Here is a 19,512-nt window from a genome sequence, read left to right on the forward strand (position 1 = left end):
ATATATATATATATATATACGGTATATTTCTTTTTCTTCAGGCACATCAGTCACACACAGCAGTTTAAGTTAAACAGTGTGCACTTGGCAAGAAAAGAGAATAATTTGTAGAGAAATTATTTCAAATCGCACATATCTATGAAAACAACCTCCTCATGCAAACTATGCCAAAAGCAAATGCAGCAGAATTGCCTTTGTATTGTAAATGCAGCAGAAAGGTAAAGTCATCACAAGCAGAGTTAGTTTCTAGCATCAAACTGTGTTTCTCAGGATCTGCTTTTCTTCTTTGAATATTTTGTCAGTTCCCTCTTCCTTGAACTTTTCTGACTTTTCTGCTTTTCACATTTCATTTGTAAAACCACAGTGCAGCTCTCGAGAACATTATAATAGTGAAAAGTTCACATTTGTCTTTTTAAATGTATTTTTCTGCAACTGTTATATCATAAGTCTACATACAATATGAATCCATTCAGGGCTGACCTCTGTGAGATTACTTTCTCTATTCCTCGTTAATCCAGCAATGTCTGATGACTATTTGGGATTCAGTGCTATCTATGTTTACTGTGAGGACGTCTGTGTCCTACCTGATTTATTTTTGTGAAATAACTTCACTGACAAAGAGTTCTTTACATAATGCATTCAAATTTGGGAAGAGAGCAGGAAGAGAGAGTTTGTAGTAGAATTAAAAAGCAGTTGTTTTTTTTTATATAGGACTGCTGCAAGGTTAGCAAGATCACCACAGTTTGTACAAGTAGTGACTTAAGCAGGGAATTACAGTATGTTTTACCTCAGATTAATACATAAAAGCCATGACATGCAAATGGGCTGTTGCTAATGTAAAAATTCTGTTTAAGTAGAAAGCCTTTGTCAGCTCATGTAGGTCTATCCTTAAAAATTAATCCTGGATTTTTCAGTGGTTGTTCACTGCCGACAATATTACAATACAAAGCCGTGCAGTTTTCTGCAGAATAAAGGCAGGATAATATTGTGACATTTTGTCCTTTGTTGAGTCTGCATCTCAGTAGTCTTTTTATTTTAAGAAAAAATGGCATACATTAAATAGAAGAGTCATCATGCTGCAAGTTAAATCTGTATTTTCCCTTTATTTTCTCATGCATATAACAATAAATACATTTCATCAGTTAAATGTAGAATTTTTGTAAATGTCTGCAATCAGGGCTCGGTTTATATAAATGAGCAGTCCATCGTAGACATTCATTCATATATGCAGTTGCTCATTTTGAGCATCAAAACATACTACTCAAAAACTGAAGGGGATACTTAAATAACATCGGATCTTGATGATTTAGAAATTAAAAAAAAAAAAGAAAATCTTCACGGGCATATACTATGCTACAATCACACTAGGAAAATAATGGTTGGTGACGCTACTAAAACGATTGTGAGGATGTGCAAAGCACTTGTAATCTCATTGACTTGAAATGGTTCACTGAAAATCAAGAACAGGCTTGTGACCACTCGCGGTCAGTCGCTGTCTTCAAAATGATCTTGGTGCATCAAGATGGCAAAAAAATGGGAATAAGACGGTATCAGTCTGCTATCAGTTTGTAGTTGAATTAGGGCATGCTGGCAATTACTTGCAATCTGTTTGATAATACAGCAATTAGGTCTAATACAGTAAATTGGTGAAAATAGCAAATCTGTTGCTGTGCACATATACGCAATTTCAAGTTAACTCTTTACAGTCAGAATCCAAAAGCGCCAGAACCTCTTAGATTTAAATGGGAAATACAGAAATTCCACAAATGATGGCTTAGTTGTTGCAGGATGGTGATTTAATACATTTTTGTCGTTCACAGTTTTTTTTCTCCAAAACATCAAGATCACTGTACTAAATTATACTATAAACAATGCTGTTATTCTTAACCTCATGGGCCTAATGGTGCTGAAACGTTCATGACCTGAAGGCCACAGTTAGAGGTTAAAGGATTGATGAGTTGGAACTATTTTCTCATTCTGATGACATTATCATTCCTGGGCAAGATACTAATCCTTGCAGCTATGCCAGAGTTGCAGTTGATGATCAACCAGGTGAAGATGCATACTCTAGGAAGTCAACAAGTTTTTCAATTTCCTAGCAGTAATAATATTTGCTGAGAGAAAGAGAAAGTGTTTACCTGTTACGCCCTTGCATGCAGGGATAACAAAACCAAACCTGCTATTGTTGTGAAATCTTCAAATCAAAGGTACAAGACTGAAATATTGAGACAATCTAAAAAATCTTACGAGCACCGTATGTCACTGTGCACCAGACAAAGAAAAATGATGAAATTTCCAGAAATGGTTGTATCCTGAGGAAACAAAACAAAATCCAAGTGACAAGGAATAGAAAAGTGTTTAAAAAGTCTTGGGGTTTGGATTATACAGGCATACCTGAGCAATCCAAAGTAGTCGTGATGACAAATCTGACACATCTGAAACTACATACAGTAAGTAACATGGTTAATGGCTTGGCTTGGGATGTATGCAATGTTCCCTCTAAGCTGCAGGCGTGCGCAATTGCGCACTACTGGCACGGTCTCTCCGCACAGAAAATCTGCGTTGCGCACAGAAAAAAATCGAACCTGAATTGAAATTAAAATGAATACGTTAACAATTCTGTTTTGCAGTGTTAGTCAGTGACTGGCTGCTCCCGTATGGGATTAGAACGATGCCACCTTATCCCATAGTCCAACCAATAATGCGATTCACATTCGTATATACGCAGCTAATCAACGTCGCTGACAGGCTATGACAGCGTCCTTATGTGCCGACACCGGTGTTTTAGCTAGCAAAGCGGCGTGGCTGATGTGGAGTGAAGCCACTTTAATGACAACGTGTACAAACATTGGAGATGTGAGCAGGACAGTCGGAACAATTGACGGAGAAAGTGTGAACTTTATACCCGTTTTTAAATTGTGTTGATCGGCCACGTAAAACCAGAGTTATGATAAAAATATTTGCAATGTTTGGTTTCCTTCCTGAATACTATCGTTGTTTATATTTACTGCAGAAAAAACGGTAAAAATGGCATTTTATAAGGAAAAGGCTTGAAAGCATTCTCCGCCTGTGAGCAAAAACAAAACCAAAATAACCCCTACCCATTCCTATTGGTCGAAAAATGTACCATGTCGACCAAACAAAAAATGATATGGCAACATGGCATTTAGTTGTTTAGGAACGATGTGAAAGATGTGTTTTGAGATGTGAGAGATTTGCGACGTTTAGCGCAAATTTAGTGTTAGTGTGTAGTGTAATCAATAGTTTTGTTGTGTGTGTCAGAACAATGAGGCGACTGCTGAGTGTTACAGGTGTTGCAGGAGTGATACATCTCCTGTTGTCAGGCCTGCAGGTATCAGGCTGTTGTTCTCCTTTATCTCATAGTGGACAGAAATTATTTTTTGGAGTGGCACAAATAATTTGTGTGGCATCAAACTTGATGCAGAACAGCTGATTGTTCTGTAAATAATTTGGAATGTTTATTTAAAAAACGCCTTGGCTGCATTTTTAGGTAGACGGCTGCAAAAAACTTTGTTGTTTGCATAACTCAGTTACTTTTCTGAAGAAGTAACTATATAATTAATTGGCAAACATTGGTCATTATTTACTGTATTTTGCAGACAGAAAGTTGCAGGACTCTCTCCCAGACCACAGACTCATAATACAAGTCACAACTTTATAAAAAAAAAAAAGAAAAAAGAAAGAAAGTTTTGTTTTCAAAATTGGAGTTCAAGTTATTTTTACTTCCAATAGTGTTAACATACTACACAGGTCATGAACAAGATTGTTTTTTTTTAAATTTTCATTGTAAGTGGGATAAAGCAGTTAATTAAAAGTAGTCTAACATAAACGCTGTAATTTGATAATTTTAATAAACCATGTAACTTGGATGGATTCGATGCCGGCGTGACCACAGTGCACACGTCTGCTGTTGCTCACTGTGGTCCAAGGGACCGCTCAGGGAGTTTGTGTGTTCGTTCAGACACATGAAAAATTAGAGGGAACATTGGATGTATGCATGTAGTATGTTGTGCAAGTAGTCATCACAAGAAACAAATTACCTACCTGACTATCGTTATCATTAACTTATCATTGACAAAGAGGGCAATTAGTGTAATTGAAAGCTTCCTGTGAATTTGTTATCATATTTTATAGCACTGTAAGATAAATAAAGTCAGTACAGCGTGCAAATCAAACATGACGGTAAATTTGAAAGTTCAGTTTGTTCCTCTAACTTGCGACCAAATGTACAATCTTAAAACACAACTCTAACATTTTGTCAGTTTCTAAAAGTTGGCAGCAAGCTGTTTTCTGTTTACACATTGGATCAACATTAACATACAAACTCTTAGCAGACAGAAAAAAAAAAACTGATGGCACTCAAATCATTAAATCTGTGGGATGTAAAAAAAACAAAAAAACAAAACAAAAAAAAACAGTGAGCTGAAAGACAATAAACACCCCGTAGGGCTGAACAGAACTGCAGCGTCATAGTGCGAGTCCTAAAAAATATTTATTACTGTCGCTTTGGGAAATCAAACCAAATTCACAAACTAAAAGCAAATGAAATTAAATGATCTTTGTCATATTAACAACATGTAACACAAAGAATAAAAAAAATAGCTGAAAAATTATAGTAGGTCACATATCACACTTGAAGAAACACTGAAAATACACCAGTGACCACGCGTCACTGGAAATGACGAGTGTTTCTCAATACTATTTGTCTCCAAAAGAGTTAGACGTTTAATAATAATAGTGTTCACTAAGTTTTAATTTCCATCTATTGCCCATCTGTATTTTTACGTGTTAATTAGCTTGTCATATATCTTCAACGTGTTTTCCCTTAGTTTGACACTATATATTGACAAAACAATGAAGATGTTTTCCTTGTTTTCTTTCCCTATCAGAATGACACCTTGTGATGTGAAAAAAGAAAAGAACCTAGTACAAGAGAATTGCTTGGAAGAAACAACTTGTCAGATTTAACAAGCAAGCCAACAGGAGTCATTATAATGGCTTGATCTTCAAATGTAAATTTGATTATGTCATTAGTATAATGACTTTGATTGTAGCGATTTATTACAGCTGGGATTTTTATGCATTCTTGTCTTTGTGATCTGGTCAGCTAAGACTGCAAATATTAGAAAGCACAGATAATAAGCACCGAAAATAAAATTAAATAAATGAATAAGAAAAAATGCTGCACTTGTTCATGATGTGGGAAAGTCAAGATATCTAAGTGAACATATACTATAGTAAATGATGTCAGATTATTAGGAAAAGAAAGCTGCAACTTGACTGCCTGACTTGTCTTCTGATGAAATTATGCCATTAAAATCCATAAATCACTTCACTTTTGACAGCCTAGCATGTCTTCTTTACAATTAAAAAAAAAAAAGAATAAGAAGAAATAGCATCTCCCTGCAGTATAAATCTAATTCTTGGTTATTTGTTCATGAAGTGTCCATTCTGTGGTGCTGTGATTTAATCTGATTTGTGATGATAGAATCCAGTGTTCACATAGTTCAAATGCAATAAACGCTGTGGTTGTTGATATCTTGACTTTTTGTTGACATTTTCTTTGAAGATTTGTGTTTATCTCACTAACAGCATGTTGCGCATGTCTGTGTTCATTGGAAGGCATCTCACTATAAATAAAAACAGAAAGAGAAAAGTAAGAAACGGTGGCTCAGTTATTGTGACTGAGACCGACTGCGTGGCTGTGGTTGGCCTGACACCACAGCAGCTATTTGTCACTATTAGTTTCCATTAATTTAAGTGAAGACATTGTTAGGATAGCACTGCGGTGGTCCTCTGCTGTGGCAGGTGAGAAACTGCAAAGAGATGCTCGCCTTGAATGCTTGTCAGTTATCTAAACCCATCCATTTTGCTAAATGTCCAGAATGACCAATAATGGATCCTGTTTGAGTGAAATGGACAAGTGGGTCATCACACATAAATGGTTGAAGTGATGAAATGCTCTCATGACTGCAGTCAAGACACACACATCCTGCAGCATATCTACCATAAACTAAAGGATGATATGAAGCATTAAGACAGTTAAAGTGTTATTTTTATCCATGCTAAACATCTCTTTTAGGATCAAAAATGGAATGCTCGTAATGAATATTTCCTCCACCAAATCGCTGTTGGTCTTTGTGATTTGTTTAGTGATTTATATAGCTCAAGTGTTGTGGTCATGGATAGCTGTTTCCCTTAGCCGGAGGAAAAATAGATAGTAAGGAAAAAAGCTACACAGAGGAATAACTGCAAAAGAAAAGTAGTGAATATAAGAGTGTGGGTGACGCAGATGTACAGGTTGTTACAGAAATAATCCTCTCTTCTAAGCATACTGCTTTTGGTGACAAATCAATTCACAGAACATTTGGATAAAGTGAGGGTTTTTTTTGGCATTTCATTAAATGCATGAAAAATGCATAAAAATATCCCTGCATGGCATATTTCCAGGGACCACTGCAATAAAAAAAAGCTGTAGATGTGTCAGTCTGTCTGACTGATTCAAAATATTTGCACAAATTTAAAAGGTATGACATTAAATGTTTTCAGGGTAGTGTTTTATTGGACCAATGGATTTTCCCGAAAGGGTATGTGCAATACCTGTGAAACCAACATTTTGCCAAAAAATAAAAAATAAAGAAATGCGCTATAGAGACAGTTGGCAAGCTGAAAAAAATGGGACACGGTTTGAATTCACTGATACCATTAGTGGGAAGGGTAATTGAAAAAACAGTGCAATGTTGTTCTGAGTGTTCACCTGTTTCAGGCAATATTTCTGCTGCAACAGGAGTGATCTCTTCCAGGATGAGAATCGAATACGTAGGCTATGAGCGATAACTAAATGGTGTGATGATGATTCACATGCTGTGCCCTTGCTAATCACTAGATCTTCAACACCTTTGTGCCAGAGAACGTCCTCACCCCCATCATCAAAACACCAGATGGTGGAAGAATGAACAATCAATGTCAAAATGCACTCATGGTCTGCTAGTGGCATGCTTTGGCTCAATATCTAATTAAAGTGTTTAATATTGACTTTTCCTTTCCTTTCTTTTCCTTTCTGTTTCCCTTACATGTTGATGTGGGATGTATAAAATGATGACGCACAGGGGAGACTCACAAGTAAAAACAGCTCTGCTTGGTTGTGTTTTTACAGGATTGAGTTATCCTGCTGCCTTATTTCTGTTTTTATACTCAAAAGTTTTATGAACACTTATTTAAGAAGTACCAATACAAGTACATATATGTGCTCCAAGTTGTGCTGTAAAAGAAAAAAATAAATTAAATTAGGTAAAGACAGCATATCACTGCTGATCATTGGCTGATGCTGTTATCCCTTTTGGAGCTTCTTTATATGCCATTCCCTGCAGGTTTTTTGCTGACAACATTTTAAATCTTTGCATGTCTGAGGACTGAGCCAGGATTTGTCTGACCTTCTCAAACTTAATGAGGTTCACTGACAGGTGAGGAAGGAGGAGACAGTTTCATCCAACACAGGGACTCAGACTTCAAAACTTTTTTAGACAGCTAAATGGGGACAGGTTTAGCTGCCCCCTCATTAGGCTGGGCATCAGAGCAGAAGACCACCAAATGGCAGGAGTCTAGGCCATAGACTTTTACAAAGTGCACACACCTTAACTAAATATATGTAGGTGTAGTAAAAATAAGACTCATTCGGCATTCTAGTACTCTCATTTTTACTAGTTTGGAGAGCAACTTGTGACAGTTAAAAAATAAGACACACTGCTTTTGCAGTTGTTTAAGTAGTTATGACCCGCTCACTCTTTCTGGCTTCTAAACATTGTGTTTCTGTGTACGATAAACAGTGTAAAGTATGTGCAAAGCAATCCTCTGGCAGTGTCCCTGCTGTCCGTAAAGCTGCAGGAAGCTCAGAAACAATCGTTCAGACAAACATGGCACTCTGAGGCGCTCTAAATTTCACCCAAGAAATCCTGTTGGAGAAGCCCAGGAAAACTCACTTGAGTGGCATAAAACACATGTCAGCATCCTCTTTCTCTGTTGCCTTTTCAAGGACTCAAAGTGTATTTTTTTTCCTTTTGTAGGTTCTCTAACTCTGCTTTGTCTAATGGGTAAAGAACATACTTCCTATAATATTTCAGTGTTTTATTACAGAGACCGGATAGGCCAACATAACCACAACCTTCACAACATGCCTGCAGCGGTGGAGAAACAAAGCTTTCAAAAAAGCCTTTTGTGCCAGTGTTTTGTGCTGTCATGCTAACCAGCATGGCCGGACCTAACATGGCAGAAAACAAATCAGAGCTGCAAAGCTGTCCCGTCGCATAAAGGTCCTTTGTATGCATTACAATGAACAAACATTACCTTGTTCATTTGGTGCATAAACTCCACTAAACTTAAACAGAGTTAAGAACATTTATACCTGTCCAAGTGAAGTCTAGAACAAAACAGTTTGAAGAAGAATAGCACACACAGTAAGCTTTATTGTTAACAAGCATTAACAGCACACAAAAACCTGTTTTGTCCATGAATGAGCATTATTTAATTTTCAGTGGGAATTATTTAAAAGTGTGTAAAGTACTGGTAGACTCTCACGCTACCTTACCTGACAGAGGTTGTTTTTGATTTTCAGATGTTGCAGTTTTTTGTACAGTAACATGTAATCTCAGTGTTCGTTCTGTCTGGTAGCAACAGTGTTCAGGTAAAAGTGAAACTGTATATTTCAATAAATTTAGATAAACTTTTTTTATTGACTATTAAAATATGGAAATTCATGACAATGTTCATGCTGTCATATACTTTGCATACATTTTAAACCTATCCTCTGAATCAACAAATAGTATAGGTGAACAGAACTTTCAGTTATTGATAATTAAGATAATTTCTCCTATCCCACAAAAATGCAAAGAATATTTTCCTGGTCAGAGCTGCTAGTAAGTGAAAATGATGTTACTTTAATAAACTCTAAAAGACAGTTTGTTTCTCACTTAATAGCCACCGCGCTTTATTCAGCAACATACAACATTTAATTTCATATTAATTTCACGTTCAAACCACTCAATTAAGTACGGTACTGGCTGATCATTGATGTTTTAATCATATGTTTGCGTGTCTGAGAGTTCTCTGACATATTATTTTATGTCTCTATATTTGTTTTTCTAGGCGGTGTGTGCATCTCCCAGTCTGTCAAAATTCCCCGGGAGCCCAAGCAAGGAGAGTTCGACAAGGTCATCCGGCGACTCAGAGAAAATCCAAATGCCAGAGTCGTCATACTTTTTGCCAATGAAGATGATATCAGGTATAACCTGGTAATAGATTAACACTTCTTTTGAAGATTAGGAAAACATGACTACAGCAGACAGCATGCAAACATGTGGGAACACAGCCGTTTCAGTGCGGGTCTGCCAGACTACTGTGTAATGAATTGCACAACAAAATCAAAGTGGAGCTGGTTGGGATGCTGACCTTATCTGTGGCAACATCTGTTTCCTCACCTTCGCAGGCGGCTGCTCCATGCAGCGAAAAAGGCCAACCAGACAGGTCATTTTATCTGGGTGGGTTCAGACAGCTGGGGCTCAAAGATCTCTCCGGTTGTGCAGCAGGAGGAGATGGCAGAGGGAGCAGTCACCATCTTGCCCAAGCGTCACCCCATCAGAGGTACAGAGATGGACATTACGCAAGCATCTGATCTCCCTGCCTTCTAAAATCATGTGCACATATCAGTGATTTATTATTTCCATGCAAGTAAAACAAAACTATTTATCTTTTACTCTTTCAGAAGACTACGTTATTTGTAATGACTTCAACACTCATTTAATCATCAAAGATGTAAAAAAGTTCAGTCAAATAAAAAACAAAAAAGAAGCAAAGTGAATGTGCACACGATATTGAATTATTGCATATACTCTAGAACACATGACAGCTACGGTTCTCATATAGCGTTGCTTACACTGAGAATGACCGCATCACTGACAATGAACCGACTGATCTGTTTAGGGTTTGATCGTTACTTCATCAGTCGAACGCTGGAAAACAACAGAAGGAATATCTGGTTTGCTGAATTCTGGGAAAACAACTTCAACTGCAAACTCAGCCGTCATGCGGTGAAGAAAGGGTCCGGGCTCAAGAAGTGCACAAGTAAGATATTCTCCTGTTGAGAAAAAGCTATTCTGTGTTCTTTTTGTTTAAACTTTTACCCAACTTGAAAACATTCCTCTTTTGATGTATCATGAGGGAGGTGACACATTTGGCTCATGGGGAAAGTGTTTTGACAGCATTGCCCACCTATTAAAAGTGGAACCGCTATATATTCAGTCTTCAAAATCACAGTTCATCTCACAGCTCATTTCATTGCTGCTCTATATTTCTGCTGAGTCTAGTGTGTTTATCCACACAGCTATAACAAGTGAATGGTTTAGCTCGGCTGCATGCTTAAAGCTTCGGGCTTAATGCCATACTTTATACAGCTGTAGATAGCACAATCTCTCTTGGTGGGAAAAGTCACTGCATATTTTATCATGATTTAAACCTCTATTAAGTAGTAAAACATATAACAAAATTGAAATTTTGCTTACAGTCACCCCACTTCTGCCCTATCTTGAGAACTGAAACAGGGTAAAAACTAAACCATACTAAATTAAATGAACCCCCCTCCCCAAAGAAAAATCCAAAACCAAAGTTCTATACAATGCAGTAGTTATAAGGTGATTAATTTAATATAGGATTTATAGCATATCTGGTGATCAGCTCTTATTAGCATTCACGCCTTGTTACTGCATTACCTTTTCTAACTGCTAAATACTCCATTATGCTCAACAGCTAGTCACCAACCGTGTCTGATGCAGGCAGCTCACTGTTGATTTTAAAGTTGTTGTTTTTTTTTGCTAAAAGCAGCTACTTGGTATGGCTGCAAAAAGTTGAGAGAGGAATAAGAGTGCAACAAAACATTGAAACTGTTGGCTAGACACCTAAACGATGATCTGAAGTTGATTATAAAGCTCTGCAAAGCTGAAGGGAGGAGTATATTCAGGCTATAATTCTCTACAGGCTCAGACAAAAGACTTTTACGTTCTATGTTGTTCCACATTCGATATTTCTCGCTGTTTTTTCTTTTTCTTTTCAAAGAAAACAAACTTGCACTGTTTTAAACCCTAAATAATATCAATTATAGCATCTTTAAAAGTAATAGATTTATTTTGGAAAAGCAAAAAGCAAAAGAAACTAAGGTGATAATTAGATTCACTTTTGGAACCCAGCTTATTTCTATAGCCAGTCCCAAGCCCCAGGTAAATGGGGAAGGTTACATGAGAAAGGGTATCAGGTGTTAAAATCAAACAAGCAGATTATTGAGGTTTCCACATGTGATTTCTATACCAGATCAGTCAGGGCTAGAGTTAACAATAACTACGGAAACGGTGTTACTGTTGGGTGAAGACAAAGAAAGGGGGAAGGTGTGTTTGTTGGTAGCAAGAGAGAAGGGAAGGTCTAAGTGGGGAGGTGAGAGCAGGGACTCTGTAGTCTGGTAAAGGGAAAGAGCTAGTTCATGTGCTGGAGAGAAGGAAGGTATATTGTTTGTGCAAGAGACCAGGTGGAAGGGAAGCAAGGACAGAAACACTGGAGGTGATTGGTAATGAGGTTATTGGATGAGACTTCAGTGGACATGTAGGTGAAGGGAACAGAGGTGATGAGGAGGTGTTGGGTACGTATAGTGTTAAGGAGAGAAATGCAAAAGGACAGATGGTTGTGGATTTTGCAAAAAGGATGGAAATGACTATGGTGAACATGAAGAAGGAACACAAAGGGATGTATAAGAATGCAAGGACGTACACATAGGTGCACTACATCTTATACAGAAGAAGCAATCTGAAACACAAGTGGAAACAAGAAGTGGAAGTGAGTGAAGACATAGGCAAGGATTAAATGGTAGAAATGTTGCACAGATACTGCCATGAGGGCATTTGTCCTATTCTCTGGACAGAGTAAAGAAGACAGAGTGACGCGATGGTGGTCACATTCATAAATGTTACTGCAGGAAAGTATTTAAAGGAAGAGATTAGCAAAGAAAACATGGAAAGTAGTCGGGCTGATGAAGAAAGCTGACAGGACTACTGTGAGACTTTTTAACCAGATTGTTTAATAAAATCTTGGACAGTGAGAGGATGCCTGAGCAATAGAGAGGAAGTTTACTGGTGCTTTTCAGGAACAAGGGTGATGTGCAGAGCTATAGTAACTACAGAGAGATAAAGCTGGCGAGCCAGATCATGAAGATATGGAAAAGAGCTGCTGAAGTTAGGTTAAGACAGTGGTTCTTAACCTTGTTGGAGGTACCGAACCCCACCAGTTTCATATGTGCAGTCACTGAACCCCTCTTTAGTGAAAAATAAAATATGATTTTTTTTTCAAATTCAAGACATAGATATGTTTTTTTACTGGTGCACAAAATGAGCCGTGCATGTCAAGGCGGAGGCTCTGCCGAACCCCTGAGACTGACTCACCGAACCCCTAGGGTTCGATCAAACCCAGGTTAAGAACCACTGGGTTAAGAAGATAGGTGATAGGTGCAAACAGCAGTATGGCTTCATGTGGAGAAAAGAGCACAGTTCCAGTGTTTGACTTAGAGTGTTGATGGAGGAGTGTAGCGAAGGTCAGAAGGAGTTTCATAGTGTATTTGTGGTCTAGAGAAAGCAAAGTGGTATACTGCATGAGAAAGCCAGGAATGGCAACGAACTATGTGAGGATGGTGCAGGACATGTTGGTTTTGAGCTCCTTTTTTTCCAGTGGTGATGGGGAGTTTGACAGATGAGGTCAGGCACACGTCTCTGTGGAGGAGGATGATCACAGGCAATGCTGTGATCTGTAATGAGAGCATGGAGCAGGTGGAAGAGAGCCTGGAGAGGTGGAGGTATGCTTTGGAGACAAGAGAAATGAAAGTAGAAGCAAGGCAGAATACATTTGTGTAAATGATAGATGTAACAGGGAATCTACACGGAGCAGAGGAAGTGAAAATGGACAAGTATGCAACTATCAACTATCCGAGAGAGGAAAAAGACACTACAGGTTTGGTGGACACAAGTGTCAGGAGTGATTTGTGACAGTAGGATAGCAGTAAGAGTTGAAAGGGAAGTTTTGCAAGATGGCCTCTTATGATATATGGTTTGTAGACGGTGACACAAATGGAAAGATAGGAGGCTGAGCTGGAGGTGGAGGTGAGTTCAAGATGTTAAGATTTTTTGTTGGAAGTACCCAGAATGAGTATATCAGAAGAGAGAAAGTGGATATACCAGACAAAGGATGTTAAAAATTGAGCTGCCAGGGATGAGTAAAAGTGGGATATCACAGGAAAGATTCATGGAAGTCATGAAGGAGGATATGCAGAGGGTTAGTGTGACAGAAGAGGATGCAAGGGATAGGGGTGGCATGAAGGCAAGGATTTGTTGTGGTGACCCATAAAAGGAACAGGTGAAAAAAAAGAAGAAGAATTAGGTGTGTTATTGGTGGGGAAAAACTCAAGTAAGAGTTGCTGTATGCAGCCCAGCAAGCAAGAACACTGCCAAGAAACAGTCTAACATTGCTCTCGACTGTCAGGTCTTAGTGATCCCTTGAGAATCTCCCGAGTTTGAAAATTGCCACGTATAGCCTCAACCCTCGAGTGACATCAATTAATGGAAATATTTCTCCCTAACGTATGCAGAGTAGCAAAATGACTAATTAATAACTACAGCATAACACTGAAGTCTGCTGGAAAATGTAACAATACAACAGAGAAGAAACCAGAGACACAAATAAGATTTGTATGATAATGACCATCATTACAGCCAAACACTGCAGAATTGTTGCAGATTTCATGCAGTAATAATCCATATCTTCTTAATTACAGGTAGCTAGTATTGCCATTAAAGGCAGATCATCACAACTGGACTGTAAGGATCAGTTCTTTCCTCTAAAAGAAGAGTCCAAGTGATGACTCAGTGGCTTTTCAACAACCTAAAAAATTAACACTCAAATGCCCAGATTTGAATTATTTAATATGACGATAAATTTACGCTTACAAATTACTTGCATATTCTCTTTATTCTTAAAATGTGACAGTATTGTGCTTTAGAGGATCATGGAAAGCTGGATATAATAGTGCTCTGTGTCATTCTTTTGGTAATAAAAAGAAAGTTGAATTTGATTGAATTATTGTAATTTCATATAGCCCCCACTTGCCTCTGAAATAAACATATACTGAATCGAGACAGCTCACTGTGAGGACACAAAATATACAGCAGATAAAGAAGTCATAAAAACAATCACATTATGCTTCATAACATAGTTGGGAATGAGGAATCATTTGGGGGGCATACAGCATGGACAGAAAAATAGATCAGCACACAATTAGAGAACACAACGTTTAAAAAATCCCTCTCTTGAATTTACAGTTAAGAATGAGCAGTTTGTCTTTAGGCGGAAACCATGCAAACTCCAAGAAATCAAAGGAAATAAAAGTAACAATCTAGTTGCTGTACGGTGAAAGCACTAACCACTGAGCCACCACTCTGCCCTGGAGCCAGATGTGTATATCCCCAATCTACATACACCAGTTTCCACACATACACTAGTATTTATAAACAAGACTGTGTCGTGACAGCGTGCGTACAATACTTCCACACTGGCTTTACATGGCGGTAATCCACACATCAGTGGCTGGGCTGAGTTTCACATGCTGCAGCATTATGACTAAGAGAAAGAAAAACATCAAAGACAGAATCTGGGCAGGATTTGGAGTCGGCGCATTGCACAGTTTCACATGTACAGTAACATTTATGAATGTGAGCACAGTCATTTTCTGAAATAGTGACCTGACTGGCAAAGTTTACTTTGCTTTTATTTCTTATTTCTTCAGCCCTTCAGTTAATGCTAATTCAAAATTTATAGATCTAGATGGCTTTTAATGTAAAAAAAAAAAAAAACCAAAAAAACCCATGAAGTGCCTCGTTAGGTTGACAGCACTCATCGGGACTGCAGCAGCAGAAAAAAACAAAACAAAATACAGTACACTGCTTGAATGGGTGGCGGACAATAGGAGTACATGATTCTCTTACTAATGATGGAATTTGTGTTGAAAATGCATGCTATCTTCACTCAGTTCAGCTGTTGTGAGGCCACAGGTTAATGTTACACTCTTCATTGTCTTTATTCTTTTCATTTTTTTATATTTAGTTCTTATGAGGAACCAGCTTTACTTTTTCTTCTGGCAATTTTTGGTTGCAAAAAACAAACAAACTGGTTTTGTTGCAGGGAGGGGGGAATCCCTCTTAGTGCACTTCAGTAGTGCCATAAATCCCAAAATGCTCCAAACCAGCAGGCTTTGTGGAGGTGGGATTTACAGCATGACTAAATTAGATTTTTAAGGTGGTTGTACGTTGTCTTACAATGCTATATGCATCGGTCACAGCTGTGCATTACCCTACGATATAACATGAATAATATAGACAAATTTTATTTATTTATTTATTTGTAAAAGATTTCCAAAGATTTTACCATGCTATTTATTGCATGGTAAAATTTGAAGTGACTGTAATAGACCACTCAGTCAAGAGGACTTTGTGGCAGTGCAAAATTTACAGCTTACTTTTCTAAATGTGACGAAGAACTCTGATTTGTCAGGTAGTTAACTGCCAGAGGAGACATTCCCATTTAGATATATTACCTCTAAACAGTTTCTCAATTAACTCTATGAAAAATATACTTGATATGAGAGCCCAGCTGATACAGGATTCTCAAGACTGATATCGATATTAAGCAATTTAAAAATCCCATTATATCAGTCCATATTTTTTTATGTGAAGCTATTTAAGTTATTACTAAGATAATATAACAGTGCAGTTGTATAAATAAACTTATCATCACAACAAGTCCTAGGTTAATTAATTATGCTCTACTCAGCTGGTTGTTGTGTTTGTGGGCACACCTTTTGGCAACAGGGAAGTTGCAGAATACCCCCTGGTGGACAAACTATGTAATGCAACACTCAGGACATGGTTGAAGGGTGTTTCTCCCATCTCGTCTTCACATCATTTATCAGTTGGTATAAATGGCAACACAAATATACTGACAAATAATAATATTTGTTTTGTAATATAGCAGTTGGACTACCTGATATACTACTAAATCGCTATACATTACTTTGTATTGCAAATGTTGAATTGACTTATTTTGCATCTTTTACCTTAATGTTTCCAAATTTTCTTCAACCACTGACAGTGGAGGTACAGTAAAACCTGCTTTTCTTCCTTTGTTGAGCATAAGAAGTCATAACAACTACACCAAAGCAAAGCAATTCTGACGTACAGTGTAAATGGGCATGTTGACATGCAATTATGCGTGATTGTGGATGATCATGCCACTTACCTCTGCTGTACTAATGTGTATAATAACATGTAATGATAAAAGACAAGGACCCCTGTGCTGAGACTCTAGAGAATCTTAATGTTTATTTATTTGTAGATAAAGGGCAGGGTTGGTAAAACAATAAATAACTGAAACAGCCCTGGTGAAACAGTACAAACAAAATACACCAGAGACATACTTTTACTCAAGGGGTGAGCTGCAGAACCAACAGCTGGTGCTGTGTTCACAGGCAATAAAACCCAACACAGAGTATTCTAAAGAGATAACACAGAGGGTTACATTCAGGGCATCACTCAGGTGGATAAGATAGTACTGATGGATCAATTTGTCTACTGATTGGCTACACTGACCTGCCCACCCCCCCAAGAGGAAATGTTGCCAAGAACAAAAAAACTAGATAACTCCAGTGACCCTCTGGGAGTCTGCAGTCTGATCAACACCATGGCCAACACTCATACCATGTTTTCATTTCCTTATATAAGTGAGATGGAAAACATGGCACATTGTTTATGTTTGGGAGCAAATGTATTTCCATTTATTCTTCTTTGTGTCTTGAAATATCTGTAGTAGTTTAATACTGAATGTTGAATACCGATCTAGATTGATATTAACACATGGGTCTGGGGGAAGATTTACAATATATGTTTTGAATTAGTGTTTTGTGGTAACAAATTGCAAATAAACAAACCACCCTGTTTCCTCCCTCCCAAGTTATAGAAGATAAGCCAGTTGGTAATCTAAATATTTCTTAATGTCACAAAATCCTGTGCAGACCAAAACAAAACAAAATGTCAAACTGTTTATTAATACTGTCTGACTTTCCAGCTCTGTCTGTGGCACTCCATAGTCCTTGTGTTTCTTGTAGATGATGCAGACCTTTAAAACTCGTCAGGTCGCATTGTTTTTGTTTTGTTTTTTGAAAAACAAAACAAAAAAAAAAGGCCAAATCATTTCTTAAAATAGCTGGGTACTGCATTTTTGAGCAATTACAGCAACAGAGTTTATTATAATGAAGCAAGGGAGCATTAATGTGGCTTATTTTGTTGGGTTATTTTCTGCAACCAAAACAGGCTTAATACACATTGGTACTTATTTGGCAGGTCTCTGGAAATCTATTCTCTAACACAATTTTCCCAAAGATATTCCTTAACTTTGCATTCTGATAAAGGTTATGAGTACTGGTCCAAAATTTCCCTGAGGTGACCCTTCATGCATTATCAGAAGGAACCGCTCTGATCAGGATAGAAATTTTCATCAAAGTAAAGGTGATCACTCGGCCCTGTACTTATTTGCAGTGACCCTTGCAGCGACCTCTCACTCCCTCAGACACACACACACTATAACAAAGTTACTGAATTCATCACTGTAGAGATCAAGGTTAGTTTAGTTTTTGATCAGAGATATCAAAGCTCTGTTTTATGTTATGGGATTTGCTGAATTTATAAATCTATAGAGAATCTCCAGTTTAATCCTTAAAAATAAAGATGCTCTGCTTCAAAATGTAAATGTGTGTTTTATCTGCAAGATGGATTCAATCAATGAAACCAAAACTATAAATGGGGAAAAACTGTTATACGAGGAAGTGTTCCACAACGAGACAAGGAAAAAGAGCAAATGAAGCAAACATATAATGATTGTTATCTACCAATAAAACCAATGATGATCTTTAATGATTATTTGTACTCTCAATGATTATGCACTAGAAATATTTTTAGCCTTCAGTTGCTGCAGAAGCTAAATTAATAGCTCTGAAAATACCCACATTGACATCGTTAAGTTTATCTCTATACTAGGAGTGAGTGTTGTATAGGCACCTGCATCTCACACTAAGTAGCTGTTCTTCTATCACTTGTCTCGCTCATTACAGACATTTTAGTATTAAACTTCCCTATCAGCTCTGCTTCACAGGGAGTGAGAGTCTCACAGAATTTGTTTGAGGTTAAAGTATGACACTTGAGCTGCCTCTTCACTGGTGGGGAGCTTTGCAGTGTCCCTGTGGCAGCTGTGCAAAAACCACATGGGGCATGCTGCAGAATTATCAGTGTCCTGAGAGGGTTAGACTGCTTAGTGTGATCAAAGGATAAGGAGGGCATGAGTGACTGAAGAAAAAAAGTGAGACTTGTCTTTTATCTGGGAATGAAGGAGATGTAAAACTGATATTGATTAATGTTGAGAGGAGAGGGGAGGTAGAGCAGGGACCCATTTCGCTGGCTGTGTGTTTCGCCTCTGTATTAACGATGTGAGCGGAACAGCACAGAGAAAGTAATGCAGATAAACCGCGCATGTGCTCTCACATCCAACCATCTATTTTTATACTGCTCACCCTAAACAGCGTTCCAGGGTGACCAAGGGGGTTTTCAGCCTTCTCTGGGTAAGAGATGGGGAATATATTGGACAGCTTGCCCTTTTATTACAGAAAGGATTTTGTAAAAAGTAATTGAATTCATTGTGGAAATAGATTAAATTATTTTAGGAAGCAGAAAATCTCTGATCAGTGGTGTGATGGAGAGTTTAAATAGTTTAAAATGTAAAGCCTACCCTTGAGTTGATTCCAAGCGTGAGAACATGAAAAAGACGATACAACTAATACAACTATTAATCAGTAAATAGCAATTACATTTAATTAGTTAGAAATTTGAAATCTGTTTGCTAATGTGATGTAACCAAATAGGTTATTTACATATACACTAATTGGCCACTTTAATAGGTGCACCTGAGTTGGACTCCACTTCAGCCTAATCCAGGTCAACCCCAATCCTGGACTGGGTTTGCCTCAAGAACTGCCCTAATTCTTCATATTCAACAAGGTGACAGGAAACATTGCTCTGAGATTCTGGTCCATATTGACATAATAGCATCACACAGTTGCTCCAGATTTGTCAACTGCACAACCATCCAGCAAATCTTTGTTTCACCACATCCCAATGCAGCTCACTATTAGATTAGATCTAGAGACTCTGGAGGCATTTTGAGGACAATGGATTCTTTGTCATGTTCAAGAGACCCGTTTGAGATGAGCTTTGTGACATGGAACATTATCCAACTGCAAGCAGCCATCAGAAGATGGGTAGACTGTGGTCAAAAAGGGATAAACACAGACAATATTCAGGAAGGCTGTGG

General features: G+C 37.8%; 1 protein-coding gene across 6 annotated transcripts in view; it reads left to right on the top strand.

Moving 5' to 3' along the window:
• Nucleotides 1-19,512, top strand: part of LOC102195475 (metabotropic glutamate receptor 4) — a 185,576-nt gene that overhangs the window by 131,842 nt on the left and 34,222 nt on the right. For all 6 annotated transcript variants that reach the window (XR_311648.1, XM_005729750.1, XM_005729754.1 and 3 more), the window contains exons 4-6: nt 9,163-9,298; nt 9,503-9,657; nt 9,997-10,137. Coding sequence is in view for 5 of the 6 variants with exons in the window: in XM_005729750.1 (XP_005729807.1) it covers nt 9,163-9,298; nt 9,503-9,657; nt 9,997-10,137 (432 nt within the window). In the remaining variant the exon portion in view is untranslated. The remainder of the gene's footprint in view (nt 1-9,162; nt 9,299-9,502; nt 9,658-9,996; nt 10,138-19,512) is intronic.

This window comes from Pundamilia nyererei, unplaced genomic scaffold, assembly GCF_000239375.1.
Source record: "Pundamilia nyererei isolate P.nyererei 1_Seehausen unplaced genomic scaffold, PunNye1.0 scaffold00034, whole genome shotgun sequence".
Taxonomy (NCBI): Eukaryota; Metazoa; Chordata; class Actinopteri; order Cichliformes; family Cichlidae; genus Pundamilia; species Pundamilia nyererei.